General features: G+C 56.9%; 1 protein-coding gene and 1 long non-coding RNA gene across 5 annotated transcripts in view; one reads left to right on the top strand and one right to left on the bottom strand.

Annotated features, from left to right (window-relative positions):
• Positions 1–6128: 6128 nt before the first annotated feature.
• On the bottom strand, positions 6129–9662 carry LOC140597934 (uncharacterized). Its single transcript, XR_011999993.1, has 2 exons — positions 9492–9662; positions 6129–8231 (listed from the first exon to the last, which is right to left on the bottom strand). It is a non-coding gene; the product is annotated as an uncharacterized lncRNA (long non-coding RNA).
• A 1519-nt stretch (positions 9663–11181) lies between these two features.
• Positions 11182–25392, top strand: part of TSHZ3 (teashirt zinc finger homeobox 3) — an 86585-nt gene continuing 72374 nt past the window's right edge. For 2 of the 4 annotated variants that reach the window (XR_011999988.1, XM_072749789.1), the window contains exon 1: positions 11182–11689. Coding sequence is in view for 1 of the 4 variants with exons in the window: in XM_072749789.1 (XP_072605890.1) it covers positions 11650–11689 (40 nt within the window). In the remaining 3 variants the exon portion in view is untranslated. The remainder of the gene's footprint in view (positions 11690–25392) is intronic. The other 2 variants (XM_072749801.1, XM_072749796.1) reach the window with 1 other exon arrangement.

The following is a 25392-nucleotide window of genomic DNA, read 5'->3' as shown; positions in this document are numbered from 1 at the left end:
ATAGCTCTCATGACAGTATATTGTTATAATCATCATATTTTATTATTAATTATTTTTGTTAATCTCTTACTATACCTAAATGACAAATAAAATGTCATCATGAGCATGTATGTGTAGAAAAAAAGCATAGGATGTACGGGATTTGGTATCATCCCGTTTCAGACATCCTACTGCGGGTCTTGGAATCTGTCCCCTGTAGAGAGGAGGGGAACGTAGTAATCCTCCTCCAAATCCCTGCGAGTATATGGGTGTGCACAGACACAAAAATGTAAGTATATATACACATATGTACATATACAGAGATGTATGTTGGAAAGCATCGATCTATATCTGGATGTGAGCGTATGTGTGTGCGCACACTCGTGTGCATGGTGGTTTGGATCCCGTTAAAGACTTCGGGATTTGGGTGGAATTCACTCTGATAGCTGAACAATTACGGGACAGCCGCATCTTCGGAACAAAATGACCTTTTCATCAAGTTACAAAACATTAAAGGTTAAAGAATGTTTGAAAGGAAGTTAGTACTTTTTAAACATTGGGAAAATTGCCATGTTTTCAAAGACCTGAGCGAAAGGAGAGGCCGGCTCCGGACTGGCAGGTATGAGCACTTCTGTGTGTGTGTGTGTGTGTGTGTGTGTGTGTGTGTGTGTGTGAGTGGGGCAGGGGGGTTACACGTTTGCATCGCCTGCTTCATTGAAAATTATGAATGAACCCACCTCCTCGGGAAATGAGAAGAGGCAGGCCTGTGATGGGCCCAGCACGGGAGCTCACGCAAGGAGCCCTTAGCGAGCTGGTTCCTAATTGCAATTTTGAAGTCACATTTCTTCCTCTCGCGAGTAGCGATGGCAGAGAGCAAATCAATGAGAGTGTCAGATTTTCCAGGCTTCTATTTTCCATCTGACCTGGATGGCGCACATTCCAGTCACTACTAACAGGGAAAAACAGAAATAACAGTGAGGCTCCTCACCATACCCCTTCCTTTAATTAGCTCCTGGAAAAACCTGGAGGAATCTGCCTTGGTCGCCCTGCAGATGCTCCCTCTTCCCGGGAAGTCAGGAGGCCTGTGCGCCGTTCCGCTTCCAGCAACTCCCCGCGCCCTTTCTTTCTGCCCGGTCCAAGCACCTGCTTGCATCCTGGGGTGTGTGCAATCTCAGGGGACTTAGAAGTCGGTCTTCGGGGAGGTCTGACCCTGTGGCTACCCTTCTCCCGGTGGCTGGTGGAGGGGCGGTCATTTATTGTCCACCCACCGCCTGCCCAGCTCTTCGGCAAGGGATCCCCTGTACCCGGGCAGAGGGCTAGACTGTGACCTGCCCACGGGTACACAGCTAGTAACACCACTCCTCTTTCCAACCCTTGTCTGACCCTGAAAGCTCCAGGATGCACACGGAGAGGCTAAGGTCTCAAAGGGCATCTCCAACTTTCATTGGACCCCCCCCCAGTCCCTACTCAATGCTTTAGTTGGAGAGAGCTCCCCCTTTTTAGAGACAAAGGAGATGAGGCTGAAAGAGGGGTGGGGGGTAGCAATCCGCCCCAAGGGCACTCGGTGAGTTAGGATCAGGAGCCCAGGCCCTGTGTCACATGGTCAGAGCTGACATTCACCTGCAAAGTGCACAGGTGCACAGGCCGAGCAGCCCCACGAGGAGCCCCACGAGGAGCCCCGCGGCAGACTTGAGCCTTCTATGCTGCGGGCTGGCACGTGTCTCCCAAGAGACAGCAGCCACTTGCTTCTCCCTCGCTCCCTGTGCCCAGCCCGGCTCAGGTAGGACTAGGTGCTGGGCTGGATAGCCAGCTCTCCGCGTTTCTCACCTTTGCTGTCTACCTCCTTGACGCTCCGCGACGTGCCCTAGATAGCGCCGTCCTCGAGGGGGAGCGGCTTGCGTTTCTGGACATTTGAGACGGGACCGACTCCTTGACAAATTTCACTGTTGGAGAATGACTCTGGCCCATTTTCAGGTCTCATTTGTCCTGGCCGACAGGTGAGGCCTGAGGAGGAGTAAGGAGGGTTTGTGGGCTGGGAGGGGAGGCTTCCTGGAACCTCTGGGAGAGCTGCTCCCCTCACAGGGTGCGGCAACAGGCTTCCCCCCCCCGGGCGGGGGAGCCTCCTCTGCAGGCAGTCCAGTCGCCTGGGACTCAGGACTCTCTTGGAAGCAGGGAGGCCCTTTTACACCTGAACCTAGCCCATTACGTCTGTTCCCCAGTGCACTCCCAGCAAGCCCCTTCTCTTCACCTAAAACATTCCTTTAAAAAAACCCCAAAACCTTAAATGATGCAAAAGGCTTTTTAAAATACACCCCCCCCCCCGCCCATTCGGCCAATATATTTTGAAGGTGTTGATAACATCTGTAAAGGGATCAAAAGTCAAAACCCAGTGTGTCTCTCAAATTTGTATTCAGTAGCTACTATTTTGTTTTCCTTTGTGCATTTACAAACGTTAGTTGGCCAGCCTGGGGCCAGGCTCTGAGAACACCACCCGCCAGCACCTCTGCGTCATCCCCCAAGCCCCTGGGCCCCCGCAGATGACTCCCTGAGCTGAGTGTCTCCTAGAGAGGTAACTAGAAGGACTTCCCATCAGCCTGACCATCCTTTTGACAGGGAGGAAGGTTGGAGGCAAACATAATCCCTCCCCACCCCCACCTACCACCCCCGCCACCCCCAGAGCAGTGTTTGCCTGGGGCCCTAGTCTAAGTCCTGCGAAGATGAAAAAACAACAATACTATTGCTAGTCCACGCTAGGGAGACAATCAAACTTCTAAAACCTGGACTTTAAAAATGAGGCTGCAGGGGCAGGGCGGCCAGGCACCAGGGTACTTGGCACAGGATGGGCTACGGGGCTGGGGGCAGGGGAGAGATGCTCAGAGGACAGGAGATGGCCCCCGGTCCTTGGTCCTAGGCAGAAGCCAACCCAGTCTTCTGTGCAAAGCCCCCTGCGGAGTCTTGAGCCACAAGGAGGAGCCAGGCCAGGAGGCCAGCTCACCTTGTGCCTGCCCTGTCCGGTTCCCGGGCACAGCCAGCCGTCAGCACAGCTGCAGAGCCTGTCCCTTGTACGTGCACTTGCACACCCCGATTTCCACACCCCTCCTGGCTGGGCATCTACAACCTGGACACACATCCCCCCTGGCATGCCTTTGCACATTCACAGGAGCTCCTGCCTGGAGGTCTGGACACTCTCTCCAGGACATGTTTCCCCAGGGGAGGAGCTGTGCCTGCGGAGGGCCACTGTCCGCATACTAACGCTGCCAGCTTTTCCCGGGAGCCCGGTTCCCACAGCCTGGCTGAGGTCCACCGGCCCTGGGGGGAAGGGCGCAGGCTCTGCAGTGCCCCTACCCAGTCCCAGCGCCCAGCCTCCTGCGTGGGCAGGCGGTCCTCTGCTGGGGGGCCAGCTGGATTTGTCCACTCCAGCATTTCCATCTCGCAAAGCGATTTGGGGGGAAGGTATGGTGGGCTTGGGTGGGCAAGGGTCTGGGTCTCACCTTGAAACTCAGTGGAGCAAACCTGAACCGTGCTGGGAGAACCTAGGATGGGACTCCTAGGAAAGGGGGTTGGGGTGAAGGCGCTGGAGCTCTCCTTGCCAGGAGGTCAACACCTGCCTCTGCAATCTGCCAACACATCCAGACGCAAGGTGCATGCGGGAGACCGCAGCACCCCTGGTGGTGGTGGTGGTGGGGCAGCCCTGGGGGGCACCCTGACCCGCCCCCCCCTCCTCATCCCTCCTGGTCCATCCCGGGGCTGGAGCGACCCCCCCCAGAGCCCACCTCTAGAGGGCGCTGATGGAGAGGTGGTCCCGCGGGCTCCCGGGGCGCCTGGGGGGCACGGGGAAGGGGATGCTTAGGGACCCCGTCCCCAACCCCCCGCCTAATTTGAATATTTCTTGGGCCTCCGCGGGTCTGGCCAATTTATCATGCAAATGCTGGTGCCCGCGCAGGGATGCTGAGCCCGATTGGTGGCCGAGACAGCGGCATTTGTAATATTTTTCTTTGGGCATCGGAGTCATTTACCAATGCCACCGTCGCAACTCCAGGCACTGAATCACCAGCCACTTAAAGGGTCTTATTGGCAGCTTTGAAACTTCTTAACGTGTTCTTTTATTTTAAGCCAAGGGTCAGTCCATTTGTGACCCTTCCCCCTCCTCCTTCCCCCCTCCCCCCACCTAAAAAGCTGCAGCACTGCAGGAGGAGCGCAAAAGGGAGAACTTTTGCAAATTCAGGGTGGGAGGGCGGCGGGGGGGGGGGTCAGGGGGTTGGTTGGGGAGGGACTGGTGGGGGAGAGAGAGAGAGAGAACTGCAAAAGCCAGTGGAGAGAGGAGGAGGAAGGAGGATGGAAGATGGAAGAGCTGGGGAAAGAGGTGTCAGAGGGAGGGAGGAAGGCAGGAGGAAGAAATCAGAGCCTGTCTGCAGAGGAGGAAAATCCTGGAGAGGTCAGAGACTTCCTGCATACAAAGGGTCTGACCCTGCCGACAACCTCGTCCCCAAGAACTGCCGCTCGGCTCTTCCATTCTGGACATGCCAAGGATAGGCACCAAGCTTCAAGAGATTAAAAAAAAATAAAAATAAAGATAAAAAATAAAAAAGAGAGAGAGAGGGAGAAAGAGAACGAAGACCCAGCCCAATGCCCCTCTCTCTGGTACCTGTCCTACTGAGAACTGCCCCGGGTCTCTCCCGTTTGTAAATCCAGGGAGGAACACAAACCATAATGTGGATGACAGAGGAGGAGAGCGGTAGAGGGAAAGGGAAGAAGGAAATGTCCTCGTCTTGCAAATTCTCGGGCTAGTTAATGAGGTCACCAGGCGTGCGAGGCTGGGCTGTCTGGTCTGCGAGGAGCGCTGGTTTGATATCTGAGACCTCCTCCCCCCCTCCTCCCCTCCCTCCTGCTCCTCCCCCCCTCCTCGGGCTCCAGCACGGGAGCCCAACGCAGCCTGGCTTTGGGCCCACGCGTGGCCCCAGCCCACGGCTAGCGGGGCAGCGCTTGCATCCGCGCGGGGGGTCGGGCACCTCTGCTTGCAGCGGGCAGAGAGGTGCTTTCTTCCAGCCAGGGCCCAGCCCCTCCGTGGCAGCACCGTCTCCAGGGCACTTTTTTTTTTCCTGTGTTTTTTTTTTTTTTTAAAGCTCCAATGGTTTCCAAAAATCCATTTCAGCCAGAGTGGGAAAAACCACAGCACTCCGCAGCGAGTAACTCGGGAAGTTCCCCGCGCAAGTCGGCTGTGATGCAAGCAAAGGTCACGGGCAGACAATTGCTCCCTCCCAAGTCGAAGGGATGTCTAGTACCTCCTTACACCGAAACACCAAGACTTATTTTCTTAATTAAGTCTTGGGTCTCCTAAAAAAATAAAAATAAAAAAAAAACTTTTTGAAAGTTCCAGAGATGTGTGAGCTTGAAAAATAATTACAGAAGAAAGGGGAGTGAGGTCCAAATTGAACTCTCCGAATCTGAAGATCATAGACTGGGAGCAGGGGCCTGCGGGGGCGGTGGGTGGGGGATCCCCAGCCTGCCTTGGAACTGGACAAAGTGGTCCCTAGGAATCACCCAACCAAGAGATGGGTGCGTATAGGAAGACCTGGGTCCCCTCGGATAACCCCGTTCCCTCCTGCCCTGTTAGGGGGATAGTTTTCTTTTAGTTTTAATGTGTTTATAACCGCCTGGAAAGTCCGAGTCCATAAAAATGAGGCATTGAAGAGGAGGATCGGCTTCCACCCAGTTTTCTCCGTGCAGCTGCCCTGGGAGTTCAGGGGCCCCCTGGGGCCCCCTTGCTCTGCCCCTCCCCCAAAGACCAGGGACATCATACCTGGCCAGGGAAGATCACAGGCCTGAGTCCAGTGGTCCGACCTCCTGGGAACGGAGGGCATGCCCAGCACAGTCGGCAAAGCTGGGCCAGACCTCTGTGCAACCAGCTCCAAAAAATTTACAAAGTAGTAAAGCCCAGGTGGGGAAGGGTGGGGGCAGGTGTATCCCTGTGTGTGCTCGGGGGAGGGGCTTCACACCCCAACACCAAATCTTGACCTTTGCAGACAGCCGTCTCCTACTTTTCTTCCAAGATTGAGCTGCCCCACCCGCACGCAGTTCCACCCTAGCTCACACCCAGGCACCCCATGAGGCTACCCCGAGGCCCCACAGAAGTGGCATTAATATACCGCTCCGATTTTCAAAGGTTTATTTCACGTCAAAACTGTAAAAGTTCTTGGGAGAATTTACAGACAAAACATCTGGTTCCTTAAAACAAAGCTACTGGAAAAAGAGAAACAAACTTTCGCTGCTGTGTAAAAGCGCTTTTAGCTCACAGTTTATCCCCTGGTGAGGGCCCCAGGGTCCAAATCCCGAGCACATAGGCCGGGGCTGAGGTCCCGGGGCTCAGTCCCTGGGTGGGGTGTGCAGGCGGAGGCAGTCAGCTTCTCTGCTTCCAGGGCGCTTCCCTTGCCTAGTCCAGACAGTAGTGTGAGGAGGAGTGTGGAAGGGGGCATCCCAGGGGCACCCAGGTAGGAAAAGCCCTTGGCATCACCTCTCTTGGCATGGCTGGGCAGTCAGTGGGCTCCCCAGAAGCCCTCCACGGGGCCTGATGCCTTCACACCACGGACTGGGGGGAGTGCAGGCTCCTTGGGTGTTCCACCCAGCATGCCCTGTCCCTCCAGGTGGCCCTGTTCTCCCCCCAGGGCACAGAACCCCGCTTCAAGGCCTGGGTCTAAACCCCTAAGCTCCTGGGACCTTGGCCTACCCTGGCTATCCGGCCTGGACTGGTGGCTTCAAGGACGCCTTCTTGCCTGTACCGTCCCCCTCAGTGGCCATCCCAAATGAGGACATACTTTGGCCTTCCTTGGGCAGGCTGCCTGTCACCCACTGGCCTCATGCGCACCTTGAACACAACCGCGGCTGCCTCCAGGCGGTGGCCCAACTGCTTCTCCCTCCACCCTCCCACCCCACCTACTTCCTTACCCTTGAGCCGGGTGTTGAGGACCACCTCCCTGCCCCACCGCTGCCACCCGCTGCCACCGCACACTTGTTTGCAGCCACACCTGCTTTCGACTTTTTTTTTAACTCCCAAAGTCGCCCCAGGTGGGGCCCGGGTTGGCCAAGCGCAGGAGCGCTCCTGCTGCGGGGTAGACCCACGCAGGTAGGCCCGGGGGAGCCTGGGACCTGGAGCCTTCCGAGCTCTAAAGGCCTGAGTCACCTTTCTAACCCCTGACGTGAAGAGCTGGCAGGTGGGAGGATTGGTGCTGCTTGGGGCACAGCGCACCGCGGCGGAGGAGCAGGGTTGCACTGGGCCCAAGTCGCAATCTTGGGGCTCAGGAATTGTTTTCAGGGCCTCTGGGAATTTCCTGGGCTCCTGAACGTGGCCGCGGGGTGAGCCAGCTGGCCGCAGTGGGAGCGGTGGGTTTCTCCTAAGGGCGTCTGTGGCCATTGCGCATCTCCATGGGCCGCTCCCAGGCCCCTCAGCCCACTTGTCCTTTTGTTTGCAGGGATTAATTACAAAAAATAAAAAAAAAAAATCTATCTATGTATCCCAAAAAGCGGCACCTCCCCAAAGCGGGCGCTGCTCACTGGTCCAGGGGGCTACTTGTGCGTGACTCACTGGGCTAAGTTAGCAGGTGCTCGCGCGGGAGCGGGAAGCCTGTCGTGGCTTTCCAGAGGCGTCCGCACCTCCTCCGAGGGGGCAGGACGGTCTCCACGCAGGGGTGCCCCGTGCAGAATTGTCGCTCCCCGCCGGGGCGCACGGCTCGGCCGCACCCCGGAGCGCGCGGCCGCCTTCCCGCAGCGGGAGCCCCCGGGAGCGCCGTGCGCCGCCGGCTCGGCCTCCTCCTCCCCGCGCTCGCGGGAAGCGGCTGCTCATCCCTCCTAAGTCGCGAACCGCGGAACGAAGGCAAGCGCAGGGTCTGACCCGCTCCCGGGCGGGAGGCGGGACTCCCCGGACACCCGGACACCCGGACACCGATGTCTGCAGTGGGAACAGAGGCGGGTGAAATGCCACCCCGCAGAGGTCCGAGCCAGGAGTTGGGTCCTTCCGTGCGCCCTTCCCCTGAACTTCTCAGGGGAGCGCAAAGCAGACCCTGTGGCCTGGCCATACAGCTCGGGTAGGGAGGTCTGTGTCCTGCGGACCGTGGGCCGGGCGCTGGGGTGCAAAGCAATTAGCAGAAGCAGGGGAACCTGCAGCCACGGCGGAGAGGGTCAGCCTTCGTGGAGAACGGCGCCGGGAGCTGCCCGCACAGCTCTGGCTTCTCCGACGCGCGGCCCTGCCCTTTCTCCGTCTGCAAATGACACGAGGATTACACGCGCGCCGCTGCCCGCTCGCCGGGGCTCCCTACATCCAGTGCCCCTGTTCCCTGGGACGCGCCAGTTCCTTCCCGCCCCCCGCCACTGTCGGGCCGTGCGCCCCGGGCGGCAGCCAGGTGGGGCCTGGCAGGGTTGTGGGGCTGCCCGCTCCGCCCCGAGCTGCCCCAGGGTGGGCCCAGCCGCAGCGCGCTCAAGGCCCCGCGCCCCGCGCCCCGCGCCCCGCGCGCACGGTGCTGGGGCCGGTGCGGGAGGCCTCCCTCCCTCCCTCCCTTTTCTCCTCCGCCACGCCCGGTGCACACTAGGGGGGACGGGGAACTTGGAAAGGAGAACAGCGAGGGCTGTGCTGGCAGGGCCCCTCCGCGCCGTCCCGCCGCGCCCCGCCCCGGGCAGGCCTGCCCCAGCCGGTGCCGCGCGGAGGTCCTGGGGCTAAAGGGGGTGCGCGCGCCTCCAAGAGCCCCGCGGGGGCCCCGGTCCCGGGCTGCGGCGCGCGGGGCCGGAGCCCGGCGGGGCGTCCGGGGAGGCAGCGCGGCCGCAGGATGCGCTCCGCAGAGCCCGCGTTGCGCGTGACGGGCTGCGGCTGCGATGCGCGGCTCCTTGACACTGATGGATGCGCCGATGGCCGGACGGACAGATGTTGGGGCGGATCGCGCGGCGCGCGGCGGCCGAGGCCGCGGTCGGGCGGTGGCTCGGAGCCCGGGCTCAGGCCGCGGCCGCGGGGAGGGGGCGGCGGGAACGGGGCTTGGAGAGGGCGGGAGGAGGGGCAGCCCAGGCCGGCGACTCTCGGCCTCCCGTGCGCGCTGCTCGCCGCGGCTCCGGCGCGCCTCGGGGGCGCCCGCGTCGGGGAGGCAGCGGGGCTGGCGGGGCTGACCTCGCGGGGCGCCCGCCCTCCGCCGGGCGAGAGGCTCCGGGGCCCGCACCCAGCGCCGGGAGGCCGCGGGCGGCGCCTGCCAACTCACCGTTTCCTCGTTCGCAAGAAGCGTTTCACGCCCCGCGGCCGCGTCCCCGGGGCCTGGAGCGCAGCGCCCCCCCCCCGCCCCCCTGCAGCCCGCCTCCCCCTCCCCCTCCCCCTCCGCCGCCACCGCGCGGGGCCCGCACCCCGCAGCCCCGAGCGCTCCTGCGCGCGCCCTCTACGCCCGGAGGCCCGGGGGGGGGGGGGAGGCCGCGCATCTGCACCGGCGGCGTCTGTCCCGAGCCAGGCCCGCGGGCCGGGGGCGGGCGGGCACTTGCGGTCCTACCGTCTGGTGCGACCGCGGTGTCCGGCTCTAAGGGAAGAGGCCGTGGAAGCGGCCCGAGAACTTCCGAACAAACTTGCACAGACAGACACAGAGGAGGAGGCGCGGGGCCGGGGAGGGGGAGAGGAATGCAAGGGAAGGAAAGTAAAAAAAAAAAAAAAAAAAAAGGGGGGGGAAAAGGAAGGAAAAAAGGAAAGAAGGGAAAAGGGAAAGGAAGGAGGCCGGGGCTTGCAGCTCCGGGAGCGCGCCGGCAGCCAGTCCCGGGGCGCGGGGCTCCGGCCGGCCTCGCCGGGGCTGCGGGGCGCGGGGTCCAGGGCAGCCCCCCGGGTCCGCCGGAGCGCGCAGGAGCGGCCCCCCCCGACCGCGGCCCCGCGGCCGCCCCCGCACCCCGCCAGCGCCGCCCGGCAGCGCCCCGAGCCAGCCCCGCCGCGGCCGCCCCACTCCCGGCCCAGGAGCTGGCCCAGGGAGACGCAATCGAGCCCGCAGCGCATCGATGCGCCGCCGCCCGCGCCGCTCGGGCTCGGGCTCGGGCTCGGGCTCCCGCTCCGCCGCCGCCGCCGCCGCCAACCCGGGGGGCGCCCCGACGAGCCCCGGCCCGCCCGTGAGTGAGCCCGCGCGGCCCGCCAGCTCCTCCTCCGCGCGGCCCTCGGCGCCCCCCCGCCCCCGCCGCCCGGCCGCCCAATCAATAATCAATTCTTTCCGCCCAGGACCGCTGGCGAGCGGGCGCCGGGCGCGGTGGCCCCGGCTCGGGGGCGCCCCGGGGCGGCGGCCGGGGGGGGGGGGGGCGGGGCTGTGCTCCGGGGCCCGAGTTCCTCCCCGTCCCCCGCCCCCGCCCCCGTCCCGCCCGGGGCCGCCGGCGATGGGGTGGGGGGCGCGGCCGGGCGCCCGGGGGCGAGGGCGAGGGCGAGGGCGGGGGCGGGGACCCGGCCCGGACGGGGCGCGCGGGGGGACCGCGCCGTTCCCAGGCGGAGGAGCGCGCTCGGGGGCGCCCCCTCCCACGCCGACCCCCGGGACCGGCCCGGGAAAGTTTGCCCGGGAAAAGAAGAGAAAAACAACAAAATTGGGGGAAGTGGCGGCGGCGGGTCCCGGGGGAGGAGCCCGGGTGGCGGGGGCGGGGGCGGCCCCTGCCCGGCCCGAGCCCCGCTGCCGTCCGCCCCCCGCGGCCCGGGCATCCCCGGGGCGGGGGCGGGGGCGGGCGCGGGCGGGGGCGGGGGCGGGCGCGGGGGGGCCGGGAGGAGCGCGGCCCGGGCGGGGCGGGGCGGGGCGGGGCGGGGCGGGGGGCGAGCCGGGGCCGCGGGCCGGGCCGGGCCGGGCCGGGCCGGGCGGGGCGCGCCCCGGCGGGGGCGGGGCGGGGCGGCGCGGGGGCGGGCGCGGGCGCGGGCGCGGGCCGGGGGCGCGGGGTCCGGCCGGCCGGGGCGCGGCGGCGGCGGCGGCGGTGACACGATCATCTCCTTTTCCTCTAAGCTTGCCTGTTGCCGACGCCGCCGCTCCAGCCGCGCCGCGGGCAGGAGACTGGACCGCCGAGCCCCGGGCCGCGGCGGCGGCTGGGCGGCCCCCCGGACGCCGTGACCCCCTGCCCGGGGGCGGGGGCGGGGCGGGGCGGGGCGGGGGCGGGGGCCGCGGCGGCCGGGCCGCTCCCGCGCTCGTCCTCCCGCCCGGGCCCGGCCCCGCGCCCCGCGCAGCCCGGCGGGGCCGGGGCCGGGGCCGGGGCCGGGGCCGGGGCGGGGGCGGGGGCGGGGGCGGGGGCCGGGGCCGGGGGGCGGGGGCCGGGGCAGGGCCGCCGCGCCTCCCCGCCCCCTCCTCCGCGGGCCTCGGGAGCGATTTGTCAAACTTCCCATTCCGCCGGCGGCGCGGTCCTCCCCCTCCTCCTCCCCTCCCCCGCCCCACCTCCTCCGCCGGCCGCCTCCTCCCCCCGCGCTCCTCCTCCCCGCGCCTCCCTCGCCCGCCCTCCTTCTTCCCTCCGCACGTTCGGGGATCGCGGCGGAGCGCGGAGAGGGGGGGACGCGGAGCCGGGGCGCAGCAGCATCCTGCGGGCGGCCGCTCTCGGGGGGGAGGCTCCAGCCGGCCCGCCTCGCCCCCCCGCGGCCCCCGCCCCTCCCGCCCGCCCTCTCCCCAGCCCGGCAGCGGCGGCGGCGGCGGTGGCAGTCGCCGGAGGAGCATCATGCCGAGGAGGAAGCAGCAGGCGCCCCGGCGCGCAGCAGGTACGAGCCGCTTCCCCTTCCTCCGGCTCCGGCTCCGGCTCCGGCTCCGGCTCCGGCTCGGGCTCCCGCCGGCGCCCGGGCCGCCGCTGCCCGCGCGGAGTAACTCCGGGGCGCGCGGGGCTCTCCGGCCGCCCCGCTCCGCTGCGCCCGCCCCGCGCCCCGGGCGCCCCCCGCGCGCGCCCTGCCCGGCCCGGCCCGGCCCGCACCCACTCGGGGCCGGCAGCCTCCCCGCGCGGGGCCGGGGGCGGGGGCGGGGGCGGGGGCCGGGGCCGGGCCGGGGCCGGGGCCGGGCGGGGTCACCTGAGTTCCCGGGACACCTCCGCGCCCTGCGGCGGCGGCGGGCGGCGGGGCGCAGCCGGGTGCGCGCGGAGCGCCCCGAGAGCCGGCGAGTGAGCGGGCGTCCCCGGCCACCTTCCTGCTGGTCCGATTGATTCCTCATTTATTGGGCCCGACGCGGGCAAGCGGTGGAAGCCAGAGCGCACGGGTCTGGGCATTGTCAGTTGCCTGTCAAGGCGGCCTCGAGGCCGGCGTCCCCGCGCCCCGCTCCCCGCTCCCCGCTCCCCGCGCGTGGTCCCCGACCCCCACCCCCTCCTGCCCCTGCCCCTGCCTCTCCCACCCTCATCCCCTCCTCGGAGCACTTACTTCTGGGACGTGTCTGTGTACTTTTCAACCCCCCCCCCTTTTTTTTTTCCTTCTTTTTTCTTTTTTTTTTTGCCAGGAGTGTCAACTCCTGTTAAGGCTGAGCCGATTATTATTATTATTATTATTTTATGGAAAAAAAGCATCATTGAAAACCAAACAAAAACCCACACACACACACACTCACACACACAGACGCGTAACATTATTTTGCAATAATGTCAGTTGGGGGCATGTTGCCTGGAAGAAGGGTTTCTGGCCCTTTGCCACCCTTGATTTGATGACTGATTGATCGCCCGTCATGCTGCTGCCTTTGATCTATTCATTCCCAATAAACATCAATAAATCACTCGCAATGGTGAGGCCAAGCTCTGTGACGTCACTAGGGCCCTGTCAGTGCAACTTGGGGGATTTGGGAGGGATTGCTGAGAGGACCACATATGGACGGGATGTATTTTGATATGAGTAAGGCTCAGACGTGCAGAGGTTCAGATGCTGCCTGAACGGGAGGCTTCAGTGGAGGCTCCTTTCTGTTCTGTTCTTTGGGTGCAAGGAGGGAGAGCGGAGGGAAGGAAGGGTCAGGACACTGCCAGGCGCCCTTGTGGGAGGAAGGCGGGCGTCGTGCCCACGCCTGCCCCTCGGTGAGTGCCTGTGGCAGCCCTGGGGGTGGCGGTGATGGTCACTTCCATCATGTGAGCCGCCACTGCCCGTGGAGCTCGCACATTGGCTGCACCGTGGTGGACTGGAGTCTCCTCTCTCACAGGGTCACGCAGAGGGGACGCTCTTCTTTCTTCTCCCAGAAGTGTACTTTCTTGTTCACGCCTCAAGAAAACCCCAGAAGAAAACAGACTTGGTTTGGGGGTGGGGGGGGGGACGGCATGTGATGCAGGTTTTGCTGTGTGTCCTCGGTTGTTGCCCACGTTTAGTAAGTTTGCTGATCCCAGCGGCCGTTCGAGGGAGGGCGATGCCACCCCAGTGACCTCCTGGCGATGCTTCTTGCCCATCCCACCTTCTCCTTTAAATTCCAGGCTCGAGCAATGAGCTTATCTACCCAAAATAAACTCTAAAAGTTTGGAGGACTCCTTCACAAAGTTGGGCAGTAGGAGTGTCTTGGGCTTCTTCCAGTCTTTGAAATTTTTTCTTTCCTTTTTGGATGCACATTTTAAGGTATCTGTGTGCCTCAATCAAATGAACCATATGTGATTACATCTTTACATTTAGTTTAGAACTCTCTCTACGGTTGCTTCATCTTCTCTCCTCCACCTTGCCAATCTGAGACTCTTCTGTGATAACTTTCTGCTAAAAATATTAGCGAAGGAGGACCTGTGCTGTTGACTAAATCCGTGTATTTTTTTTTTTTTAAAAGAAGCAACCTGTTCACTAACCCTTTTTGCACCTTTAAAAAAAAAAAAAAAAAGACAGCCAGGAAATCTCAGGTCCGTTAAGAAATATTCATTATATAAAAACTTGACTGCCCGGCTAATAGGAGATGGAAGAATGGTTTTGCTCTATCAAAATGACCCGTCAAAACGACTTTGTTTCATATTTGATTTAATTGTCTCTCTCCTGACAGGCACATTCATCAATAGCTTAATGGTCAATCAGAAGTTGGCAGCGTGAGTGCTTTCTTTCTTTCCCATACCCTGGTTTTGGATTTACTTTATCAGAATGCCTCTGCCTAATGGACGTGTGGAGGAGGGGGTAGAGAATGTCTGAAGAGCTACTTATTTAAGAAGAGGGGAGGGATAGAAAAAAAGAAGAAGAACAAGAAGAAGAAGAAGAAGAAGAAGGAGAAGAAGAAAAAAAGAAAAAAAAAAAAAGAACCCTCCACACTTAGGCCGGAGCTAACTATGCGCAGGCCAATAAGTGAGCTGCCTGAGGATTTTGTTGGTTGGTTGGTTTGGGTGGACGAAAAACTTCCCATTTTTCTCCCTCCTGTTTTTTAGTTCTCACAGCTGCAAGTTATAAGGTTCATGCCTGCTTTTGTGGCATCCCGGGAGTGATGACAAATTGATTGCTTTGCACTGATACAGAGTGGGGAAAAAGAAAGATGTCTGCTGATTGGTAACTGGAAATCCAGTCCCCAGCAACCTTGAGAACACTCGAGAATTTTTTTTTTTTCCCCTCCAAACTGAAAGGTCCGCTCAGCCATAAAAAAAGAAAAGTTGTTTTGCCAGCTTCATTAGTGTTCACCTAATTAGCTGTAAACCTGATGGATTCCTGACAGCTTTAATGATTGGAGATGACAAGCTCGACGCAGTGTCATCCAGCAGAATTAGGTTTGCAGCTAGTTTGATGTAATCAAGTTGATATTACACAGTCCTGGCTGCCTTTAGTTGTGCATTAACTCAATTTTCTGCTGCAGGTGACAAATGGGCTTTGGTACCTGGATAATCATGTCATAGGAATTAGGGCCCTTTTAATGGTCTGGGGTAGAATAACAACCACAATGGGCTGAGAGCTGGGTCGAGCTTGCAGACGGAGCACACAGGTGCACGCAGTCTTCATATCTAGGCCAAATGTAACATTGCTCTCCAGAAGGCCAGAGCAGGCTCTAAGAATCCCTGAAAAGACGTATTTCTGTACTTTAGGATTTTTTTTTTCCCTTCTCTCCTTCTTTCCTTCTTTCTCCTTCTTTCTCCTTCTTTCTGTCTTTCGGCAGAAATCATGCCTGGCTTCTGTTCTCAAAGGGAGAGAGACATTTCTTCACCTGCCGGAGAGAAACCTGGGCAGGGGTGTCCTTCCTCCGGGCGTGTAATTTCCAAGGGCCGTACGTTGGTGCTGGCCAGATGCTGCTGCCTCAGAGGAGCGGGGCTGGAGAGGCTAGTGTCCTTCAGGCAAAGTGACCATCGTCCCTTGCTCAAAACGGGACTCTCACCTGTGCGTGATTTTTTTTTTTTTTGGAACAAGTATTTTTCTGAAGATCCCAGAAAAAAAAAAGAGAGAGACAGAGAGAGAGAGAGAGAGAGAGAGAGAGAACGAGAGCAGTATTTCCTAGCAGATTACATTTTATCCATTCATAGCCATTTTCCCGGGGAGGAGGGAGACTGTAAAATCTTAAACCTAAATTGCCTCAACTTGCAAAAAAAAAAAAAAAAAATCCTCAATGAGCAACAACTTGCCACTGACCCCTTTGGAGTCTTACTCGTCGAAAGAGGAGAGTCTTCTTCTAAGGAGTTCTTGGGGGGGGGGGGGGTCACATCACGAGGGTAAACCTTAGAGCATCTTGATTTTTGTGAAAGTGGCCTGAACTGCTTGGGTTCTGCTCGTGTCCCCGGTCACCGTGGGTCCCCCTGGGGCAGGATGGGTGGGTAGGTGGCAAGGCCCAGGGCGTTGGCGGGGCCGGGAGACGTGGGCGTGCCTCACCCGGCGTACCTGGCGGCTGCGGGCACTGCCCTCCTGGCCCTCTGAGGTCTCGTCCACGTGCTGGGCAGCTCCTGTTGGCGGCGGAGGCACGTGGAGCGTTCAGGAGGGGCATGTCGGCATCGGCCCTGGGAACCCATTCGCTCTCAAGCTTGCCGCACGTGCCTCCTCTGGACAGGTGTCCTGCCCTGTAGCGAGGTGACGAGATGACGGGTTCGGGCTGCACTGCGACCGCCCCCCCTCCCGTTTTCCTACAACACGGGAGGAACAATGCACATTTTAAAAAAGGAAAAATCAGGAAGATGAAGGAGGAAAACAAAGAGGCCAGGAGGCAAGGCTGCCCTCCCTGGACATCCACCCAGGGAAGCGAATCTTCCAGAATCAGCGGCTGTGCCCCCATTATCTTGACAGTTGTCAGTTAGGGCTTCACTGCTCTCCAGGGCCACACTTGATTGTGAGCGGTGGATGTTGTCAGTTGGTTCCCAGCGTTGCCTTGAGCGCGCTCATAAGCGAGCCATAGTCAATAGCTGACGTTATCAGCAGCTCTTCCCCAAATTGTCTCACACGTCTGCCTTTTCCCTCTTTTTACCAAAGATTGTTTTGTAAAGCGATGGGAACGAAAGGTGACTGCTCAGGGCCCTGGGGATGCCGGGAAGCCCAGGTGAGGTCCCAGAATTAAAGCCCTTCTCCGCCCCCCCCCCCCACCTCCCACTCTGCCTCCACCTCCACCTCCACCTCCAGTCCTGGGGTTTTTGGAAGCAGAAGGATCCCCTTCTTGAGGGCAGAGTGCCTGCACCGTTTCGGGGGCTTCCCCTCGTACCCAGGTGGTGGCAGAGCCAGGGCTGCAGTCACAGGCAGGGGCGTGCAAGGGACAAGAGCGGAGTCCCCGTCCTGGTGCACAACAGCCATGTTCATCCAGGGACGTGAGCAGGTCCCAGTTATTCCGGGTGCAGTTTGTGAGGCTTTCCTGCTGGCCCATTTTTATTCCTGCCTGTCACTGGACAAACTATAAAAATAGCTTTGGTCTGGTAGTAGGAAAAAAAAAAAAAAAAAAAAGAAAGAAAAAAGAAAAGGAATAAAAAAAAAAAAAAAAGAAGTAGGGTGTGTGTCGGTTCTGTGTTAGTATGCAGCCCAGTTAGGTGGACGGGCCTTTCTTCCAAGGCAGCTGTCTGGGGGCACCCCTGAGCATCCTCCCACGGCCCACGGGAGGAGACAGGACAGCACAGAGCAGCGCCAGCACTTCCTGCAGACCCTCTCAGGTGTTCGCGGTGCGACTGCCTGGCGGCACGTGTGTGCGTGTGCGTGTGTGTATTTTAGTTATGCTCCAAATTGTGGTTTCTCTGTCTGAAGTTAAAAATGAAAGGTGAATACAATATATTGTATTTGGTAACAATGATATGGACTGGTACATCTAGACAGATAATGTGCAGTTGTAATTAGACTCAATAGACAGGCAGTCATTTTTAAATTCTTTGACACATGCATAAAATAGTCATATAATAAGATAAGATGACAATTTTATGTTAGGTTGATAAAGTGTCCCGATACATGCATTTAAATGTCTGTAAGCCTTTTTTAAAAAAAAAATCCAGACAGATTAATTCTAGTTTCCAGTATTTGCAGTTAGTCATTAAATTAATTTTTAAATCCTACTAAACAATGGCTATGAATATGGGGTTTTTTTTTTTTCCCTTCTGGATTTTTTTCTTTTTCTTTTCTTTCTTTCTTTTTTTTTTTTTTTTTTACCTGAATCTCAAAGGGTGGATACATAGACTTGGTAGCTTTCTCTGATTTTTCAACATTGGTAAACAATTACATGAGACGTGGATGTAAAGATTCAGTTTGCTGTTTGCAACCAGGATTGTGCTGTGCGTTTTCGGAAATAAAAGAAAAAGAGGCAGTAATGGAGCATAATCTGCTTATGACCACTTGCCTGAACAACTGTCATACTCTAGGTTTAGGAATCTTTATTAGAAAGATTACATAGTGTCCTTGACCAAATATTGAATATTTTATAAGCCCCATTTAAAAAAGAAGACATTTCGAGCACATACACTCGATTTGATCAGCACTTAGATTCTTGGGTTTAATTACTTTCAGTTCTGTAAATTATTTTAGTATTTCAACAAGAGTGGCCCAGGAGAGGTATTGTGGGTGGGTGGGTGGCGAGAAGGGGGGGTGGGTGAAGGCATTTCTCTAAAGGTCACCTCACCTGGACTTTTCGCCCATCTTCTTACCTTGTTTCGTCAGATGTGCAAAGGTGTGGCTCTTGAAGAATAATTTCAATTTGTTTGGGCCTAATGATAAATTATTAATTCATACTGTCAGGACACATGTTATTAATTATGACTGTGTTTTCTTCATCTAGAACAGCTGTTGGGGAAACAGTGTAAGTTCAGATTGTCTTCAGGGGGAGGGCGCCAGAGCCAGGAACTTACCAACTCCTTGTCATCATACTCTGGGTCCCCTTGCTTGGGGAATAAAGCGTGGCGGGGAGCGGAGAGAAGGGGAGAGGGAACCTGTCCGTTCTAGACCAGGAGGGGCCCTGGCAGATGCTAAGGACGTACGTTTTCTGAAAAAGCAAGCCTGACTCCCCACGCTCCGGGAGTTCAGCTGGGCTTCTGAAGGGGGGACCCGGCCCCCACGTCCAGGTCCGGGTTGGCCGCCCCCTTCACCCCGCCGGCCTGTCTTGTTTGCTTCTTACCCTCTGGTAGACCAGAAGGTCGTGGTCGCGAGTGAGCCCATGGCCACAGAAAGCAAGATCCTCTGAGCGCCTGTTTGTTCCCCAAACTGGAACCCGCCCTTAATGGAGGGCAGAGCGCGCTGTTTGGTGATATACGTGAAATGACTCAAATTCATTTACTTTTGATTTTTCCATTCCCATCATTAAATCTAGCCCTATGTATTCAGTTTCCTCCGAGTTCTTTGAGAAATGCATGTTGCATAAAATAGGCAATTTTTAATGAACAATTTAATGTAAATGGGTTTTGAATTTAAATTAATATTAATGAAGCCTTGAGTGAATTTATTTTGCATACGTAAAGACTTGTAAGTCTTTCACCCATGTGCTTTCTCCTTTATGTAGTAACATTGGTTGGGTGGATTAACTAGCGCCTTTTAAAGATTTACACTTAAAAAAATTAAATTGATTTTATATGTCCAATAGCACCGACGTATTATTAGGCAAAGGTGTTACTTAATTTAAAGAAAATATACCTCATTTCCTATTAAACCTCTCAGTTTCCATTACCCTGTTCTTCCTGCAAGCTGCCGTTGCTTTGGCATTTGCTGCTGGGGAAAATACATACCAACAATAGTTACTACAATCAAGATGCTTTCTTTCTTTGGCTTACCTCTAATGCATTATGTATCCTGGGATGATGGGAAGTTCTGTAATTAATTCTGTTAGATGTAATTGCTATAATCACTTTGATGTTACACATAATAAAGGTAATATGGTAAGCACATAAAAAATATAAACACCTTATTGTAACACCACTACTAAAATTCCTCCTCGTCGAGGCTGGCTTAGAGACAAGTGTTCCTAACTAGTTTTGGTCATAGGTGACAATTTGCCCGCGCCGCGTTCATTGATATTCCAAAGGAGAGTCATTTATTGGAAAGGATGGGCCTTGTCTTGGAGGGATCTCCAAGCCGGTTGCCTAGGAATCTTAATGCCCTTTTCCTTAAAGATGTGGCTAATTAGAAAAGGTGACCATTATCTCCTGGAGAGGAGAGAGGTACGCGCTCCGGAAGCGGCCGCGGACCGAGGTAAGAGGGTGGCATCGGAAGGGACAGGGGCGCTCCGGGAAGGGTGATTTGGAGAGCGGGGATTTCAGGGCCACAGGGGGGCTGCTGTGCAGGTTTTCTCGTGGTGTGGGATCATGGGAAGTGCCGTGTGTACGCGTGTGTGAGCGCGCGCAGGCGACAGCACGTCGGAGCACGTGCTCGTGGGTAACCAGGCCAGGCCACCCTTCCGTGCGGGCAGGGACCTTGGCACAGAGTGACGGCTTTTTGGCTACTAGTCTTCTGCTCCTGCACGGTCGGCGGGGCAGCTGGGGGGCCGTGCCCGTTGCACGCGTCCCCGCGCGGGGGACCTGGCCGGTGCTGCCTGTTGGAGTGGACCTGGGGGGGGGCCCTGGACACCGGGCCCCGAGCCCTCGGGTGCCCACCCTGCACGCGGGCCGCCGCAGGACGCGAGGGGCCTTCGCCCGGGACCCCACGCACGCAGTCCTTGCGGGATGCTTCCAAACACGTGTCCGTTATTCTTTGCCGGTGCGGTTTGCAGGAGGAGGTGGAGGATGTGGTGGCTCAAGAAGCTTGTCGCTTGAGTTTTTTATCCCCCCCACCCCCCGGGTCAGACTAGCTCGGGCATCGGAGGGCCTCCGTCCCCGGCTGCACCCCTGGCCCGTGCGCTGCAGAGGTCACGAGGCCCCGTGACCCGGCGTCGGCTTCGGGTGGGAGCCAGCCCTGCAGGTCCGTATTGTCCTTCCCCGCGCGTTGTGGGCGCTGAAGCACGTGAACCAGTCGTTCGCAGAAATCAGAGGAGCCTAAGTGTCCGTGTGACGGGGGGATGCCCGAGTGCCCGTGGAGGCAGCTCGGGGTGCTTTCCGGTGGCCGTCAGACGGACGGTGACAGCGGGCCAGGGCGGAGCGGGGTGCCGCCGAGGGGGCCTGGCAGGGGCGGCGGCCAGGTGACAGGGTCCTGGGGCCTGGGCCCTGGGTCGGCCACAGCCAGGCAGCCACCAGCCCTCCCGCCGTGAGCCCGGGCTGGTTTTGATGGCGAGGATGATAAAAGGTCTGAGAACTCCATAGGCCCCTGTAATCAGGGCCAGCACTGACATCCTTCTCAAGTTTGACAGCTTCTTCCTTTTCTCTGCTCACAGCCAAGCCTTTCTCAACCGAATTTCCCCGCCCTCCCCCTCTCTCCCCTCTCCCTCCCTCCCTGCCGCTTGGCTCACCCCTTCCCTCCCTCTTTCTGTGTGCGTCTCTCCTGTTTCATGTTCTTGATCAGTCTCAGATGCCTGGAATTATTTTTTTTCGGGCGGGAGGGGGAGTGTTGCTTTAGGTTTGTGGGTTGGGCAGGTGTGAGAGGAAGTCTGTGTTTTTTTTTTTTTCTTTTTTTTTTCTTCTTTTTTTTTTTTTTTTTGTACTGTAGGCCTGTTGCTAATTAATGTTCCTCCATAAGATTCTGTCGGAGTTGAGTAATGTTTTTGATCTTTATGCCTGATAACTGCATACTTAATGAGATTTCAAAGCTGTGAGTGCAGCTCCCTACAATTATTGACAGATGCCTTTTCTTTGCCATTGGGTTCAGCTTCATAAATCCTCTTGCAGTAATGAGGTTCAGCAGTGCCACCCTGGCAGTGAGCTAATGAAAGGGGGAGGGTGAAGCGGCTCATGGCTGTCTGACACATTTTTTTCCTTTAAAATTTACTATGCAGATGTCAAGCTGCGGGACGATTACTTCAAACATGCTAATTTTTATCTTGCTTTTGTGTCAGCCCTTTGCCATTAAAAAATAAATAAATAAAAGGACTAACCTTACTCTCCACTTAATTCCATTCTTTTTTTTTTTCTCCCCCCTCCCAAGTCACATTTTTTTTTTTTTTAAATAACCCTGCGGTGTGTGACTGCTGGCGACTCTGACACCCGCGTGGCCTTTTTTGCAGGTATCCGGGGGCAGAGCCTTGTTGGGGAGGGGGGGGTTTGTTTTGTTTTGATTTGGTTTTGGGAATTTTTTTTTTGTGTGTGTGTGTGTGTGTGTGTGTGCCATTGGAAGGGCAGGGGGAGGATAAAGTGCGATTTCCCCAGGCCTCCCATCAGCCTGCCCTAAGTATGCACTTGAAACGTCGGAGAATTCATTTCAGAGTTCTGGAACTAAATCCTGGTGGAGAAGAGCTCCACCATGCCAAACAGTCGATTTCCTTTTCAGCGGAGTCATACATCACTGACCCACCCTTCCCTCCTGACAGAATGACATATGTCATTTATCATATGGGCCCCAGCCAGACAACGGGGAGGGGAGGGAAGCCCAGTCCATGTGATGCCGTCTCCTCCTCTCAGTCCTGAACCCTCGTAGGCTTGCAGAGAGACGCTGCTGATTTGGCGAGAGGGACGGGGAGGAGGGAGGAGAGGCAGGGGCGAGGGGAGGCGAGAGCCCGCTCCGCGTGTGGATGGCTGTCGGGGCGTGTGGCGTGGCGGGCGCGAGATTGGCAGAGGCGCGGAAGAGGTTATGTTCTTTCATATTATCTGCTAAACCACACTGTTCAGCCTTTGACGCTCTCTGACTCCCCCCCCCCCCCCGCCGGCCCCCACTCCCCTTTCTCCTTTTCCTTCTGTTTTCCCCTTTAGCAGTCGAGGAAGACAGCCACCCCGATCGGGGGCCGACAGGTATCATTCAAGCCACCCTGGCTTGTGAGGGGTGGTGTAAATGAATCTCAGGGCTCCTGGCTTCACATGATTCAAACATGCGTTATTGAAGATGGATGTTCCTTAAGAAAAGATTGATGGTGGATGCTGGGCTTAGGGTGCCATTTATCATTTTGAATATTATTTAGACTTGCCGTGTAAACCTGTAACTTGAGAGTTGGACGAGCTGGAGCAGGGTAGGGGCCTGCATGTGTGTGTGTGTGTGCGCGTGCGTGTGCGCGTGTGTGTGTGTTTCCATCGATTGGCCTTGGGTTCTCATTGCTGCTGACCAGATGACCAGACACGAGCCCTCCCGTGTACGATATAGAAGACACCCCCTCCCCCCAAAAAGGAGGAGTGAGTGTGTGTGTGTGTGTGTGTGTGTGTAGGGGGAGGTTTTAATTTTGAATAATTTCCAAGGACGTTTTTCCAAGGGAAAAATGAAGTATCTGTGATTTACACTAAAGCTAGCAGGCAACTTCTCTCTCTCTCTCTCTCCCCCCCCTTCCCCGACAGAGGCAGTCACGTTCGAAACATTAAAATATAAACAGAGCTGTAGTTGCCAAAGCCAAGACCCTTGCCTGATTTTTTAAACTCTGTGACATGCTCTAAAAAAAAAAAAAAATCTGTATCTGAAAAGCTTAGCACAATATAACTATTCAAAAAAAAAATACTGGTTGGCTTGGTTAGCAGTGTGAGAATGAAGAAACAGACTTCCACGTCTCGGGAATATTTCAGATAAAAAATGATCTTTTGTGGCTCCCTGCCCCTGCTCCCAGCGGCCTCCTCCCCTTGTCTGTCTGCACTCTGTCCCCCTCGCAGGCCTCAGCAGCCCCCCACCAGGACTGATGTGGACAGCTGTTTGCAGGCCCCTCCGCCGCCCGCCCACCCGCCCACCCGCCCCGCTAATCACTTCTGCGCCTTGTGCACCCTTGAGCTCTGCTCCGGGACACCCCCACCTACTGGAAGGAGTTAGGGACGCAGGCTGACGAGCCCCCAGCTGCTGGGAGGATCGGCGCCGCCGCCGCCGCCGCGCCAGCCTTGCTGCCTCCTCTGCTCCCGAGGCCTCGCCGCTTGCTCTCCGGGTGGAAAACGGGAAACAGAAACTGCTGGTCTTCCTGCTGTGTCTCCTCCACCAGGGGAGCCCCGATAGTACAAATTTAATTGGCAGGCGTTCTATTAAATAGGTGACTTTATTTGGGTCTGCTAATTAAATTTAGGGCTCCTCGTATGACTTAGAGTGTGGACATTAATTTAAAAAATTGATGGGACAGAAAGTTAGGCTGCGGTTGGGTGTGTGTGTGTGTGTGTGTGTGTGTGTGTGTGTTTTATCTCAAGAAATGAGAATCTAGAATTGGCGGAAGGGCTGGATGTTCCTATCTTGCCTATCTTGCTGCTTCTGGGACAAACTTTTCCCTGACATGTAAAAAGCCTGCATCTACGCGGACAGGAAAGACGTGCAAATGTGGCTTGTGCACTCACGGGCTCCAGGCAACTTTGTGTGTGTGTGTGTGTGTGTGTGTCTATTTGAAAAAACTTTCTTAGCAGCCTGACGCCTCGCACACAGGGATGACTTGGGACTCACTTTTGGTGTTGCCCAGCTGGCGCCAAAAATTGGGCAGAATCAGATTTATGTCCTTTGTTGGTGCCTGGACTCGCATCTGACTGTAAAAAAAAAAGGATGATACTGTTCCTTGCTGAGACTTCATGGAAGAAAGGAAAACTTTGATCCTCTGCCCTTGCACTTGGCCAGTGTTGGAGGAAATTGGGAGGACCAGCGCCAATTTGCAGGAACAATTGTAAACACCTTCGATACAAACGGCATCACCCCGTTTTTACCGATTAGAAAAACTTTGCCATTAATAGGTGCAAAGTCCATTTCAGGTATAATTGGTAAGGAACTGAGTGCACTCATGGGAAGAAACCTTGTTTTGTTTTTTGTTCGCTTTCCTTCTTATCCCCTTTTCTCAGTTTTATGGCTGGAGACATGATTTATTGCAGCCATCCATCTTGGGGGCTCATCCATCACACCCGGGTTGCTAGGAGATTGTGGCAGCAGCTGTTTGCTCTGAATCAGACAGAAAAGTTGTCAATCATCAAAGGCAGGTGAATAGCATTAGAAACACGCTATTGTCAGACGGAATAATTAATCAAAGAGAGAAAAGATAATTAAAAAGATATGACCCTTGCAAGTACTTGCTCTGGGTTGCCTGGAAAAAAAAAAAAAAAAAAAAGAAAGAAAGAAAGAAAGAAAAACTGCCTGGTCTTTTCTAGACACTTAAGCAGCTGAGGGCTGATAAAATATGCACTCTGCAGTGCATAGTTTTTAATTAATTGAAAAAGGTTCAACATTCAAAGACGATGCTGGAGAAAAGTCCGATTATGAGCAGAAGTAATATTTATTGTTTGCATGAAGGGCTTGACACCCAGTTCTAACTTTCTGTCGCACATGTCCGGCTTCTCTGGCTGGAGGAGGCACGGGCTGGGGTCTTCAGGTAGCCTGCCAGCTGCCGTCCTCTGGGCTCCCCTGGCTGTCACGCGAGGCTGTGGAGGAGAGCCTCAGACCTGAGCAACTCTGCGAGCCTGGGCCACATGTCCTGCCGCAGCTCTGCTGGGGTGGAACTGAATTCCTTAGACAAAACAAGAATTTTTTTTTTTTTTTTTTTTTTTTTTTTTTTTTTTTTTTAACCAAGGTGGAAGGCTCGGAAAGCGTGCCGTACGGTCTACCTGCAGGCTGCGCGGAGAGAGTGCTGTGGAGCTTCACCTGCCCGGGAACGTGCTCCCAATGGCACGCGGGCTGGGTCCCCCAGGAGACCTTGTAACCCGTCTCGGTGTGGCCCCGCGAAGCCTACGGGTGACTTCCATCCCCAGTGACATAACCCTGGCATCCCATTCCGAGGAGACCCTCCCAATGACAACCCAGAAATAATTTTGGGTGCCCGTTTCAGTCTCAGAAATATTCATAGATTAGGAAGTCATCCTTGCCTTCTCTGAAGCTAAAATATTCTGGAGAAATTGGAAAACGTATTAAAGACTAGATAGAAAGTGGCATCTCTGGAGTTGCTTTTCAGTTAAATATGCTGCAAGCCCTGAAACAGATCTACTCTTTTATTTTTGGATACTATGCTTGATTTTCACACCATTCTCTTCCCAAAGAATAGCAGGACTACTAAAATTAGCAGGAGGAAAAAAGGCTTGAATATTAGAATTCATGAGAAGGGAGAAAGCAACACTTTTTTAGTTGGGACGCCGCTTTCAGGGTGCACCCTGTCGGAACACCGGGAACTCCAG

Source organism: Vulpes vulpes, chromosome 1 (genome assembly GCF_048418805.1).
Source record: "Vulpes vulpes isolate BD-2025 chromosome 1, VulVul3, whole genome shotgun sequence".
Lineage (NCBI taxonomy): Eukaryota > Metazoa > Chordata > Mammalia > Carnivora > Canidae > Vulpes > Vulpes vulpes.
This window is presented reverse-complemented; position numbering and strand designations above follow the sequence as displayed.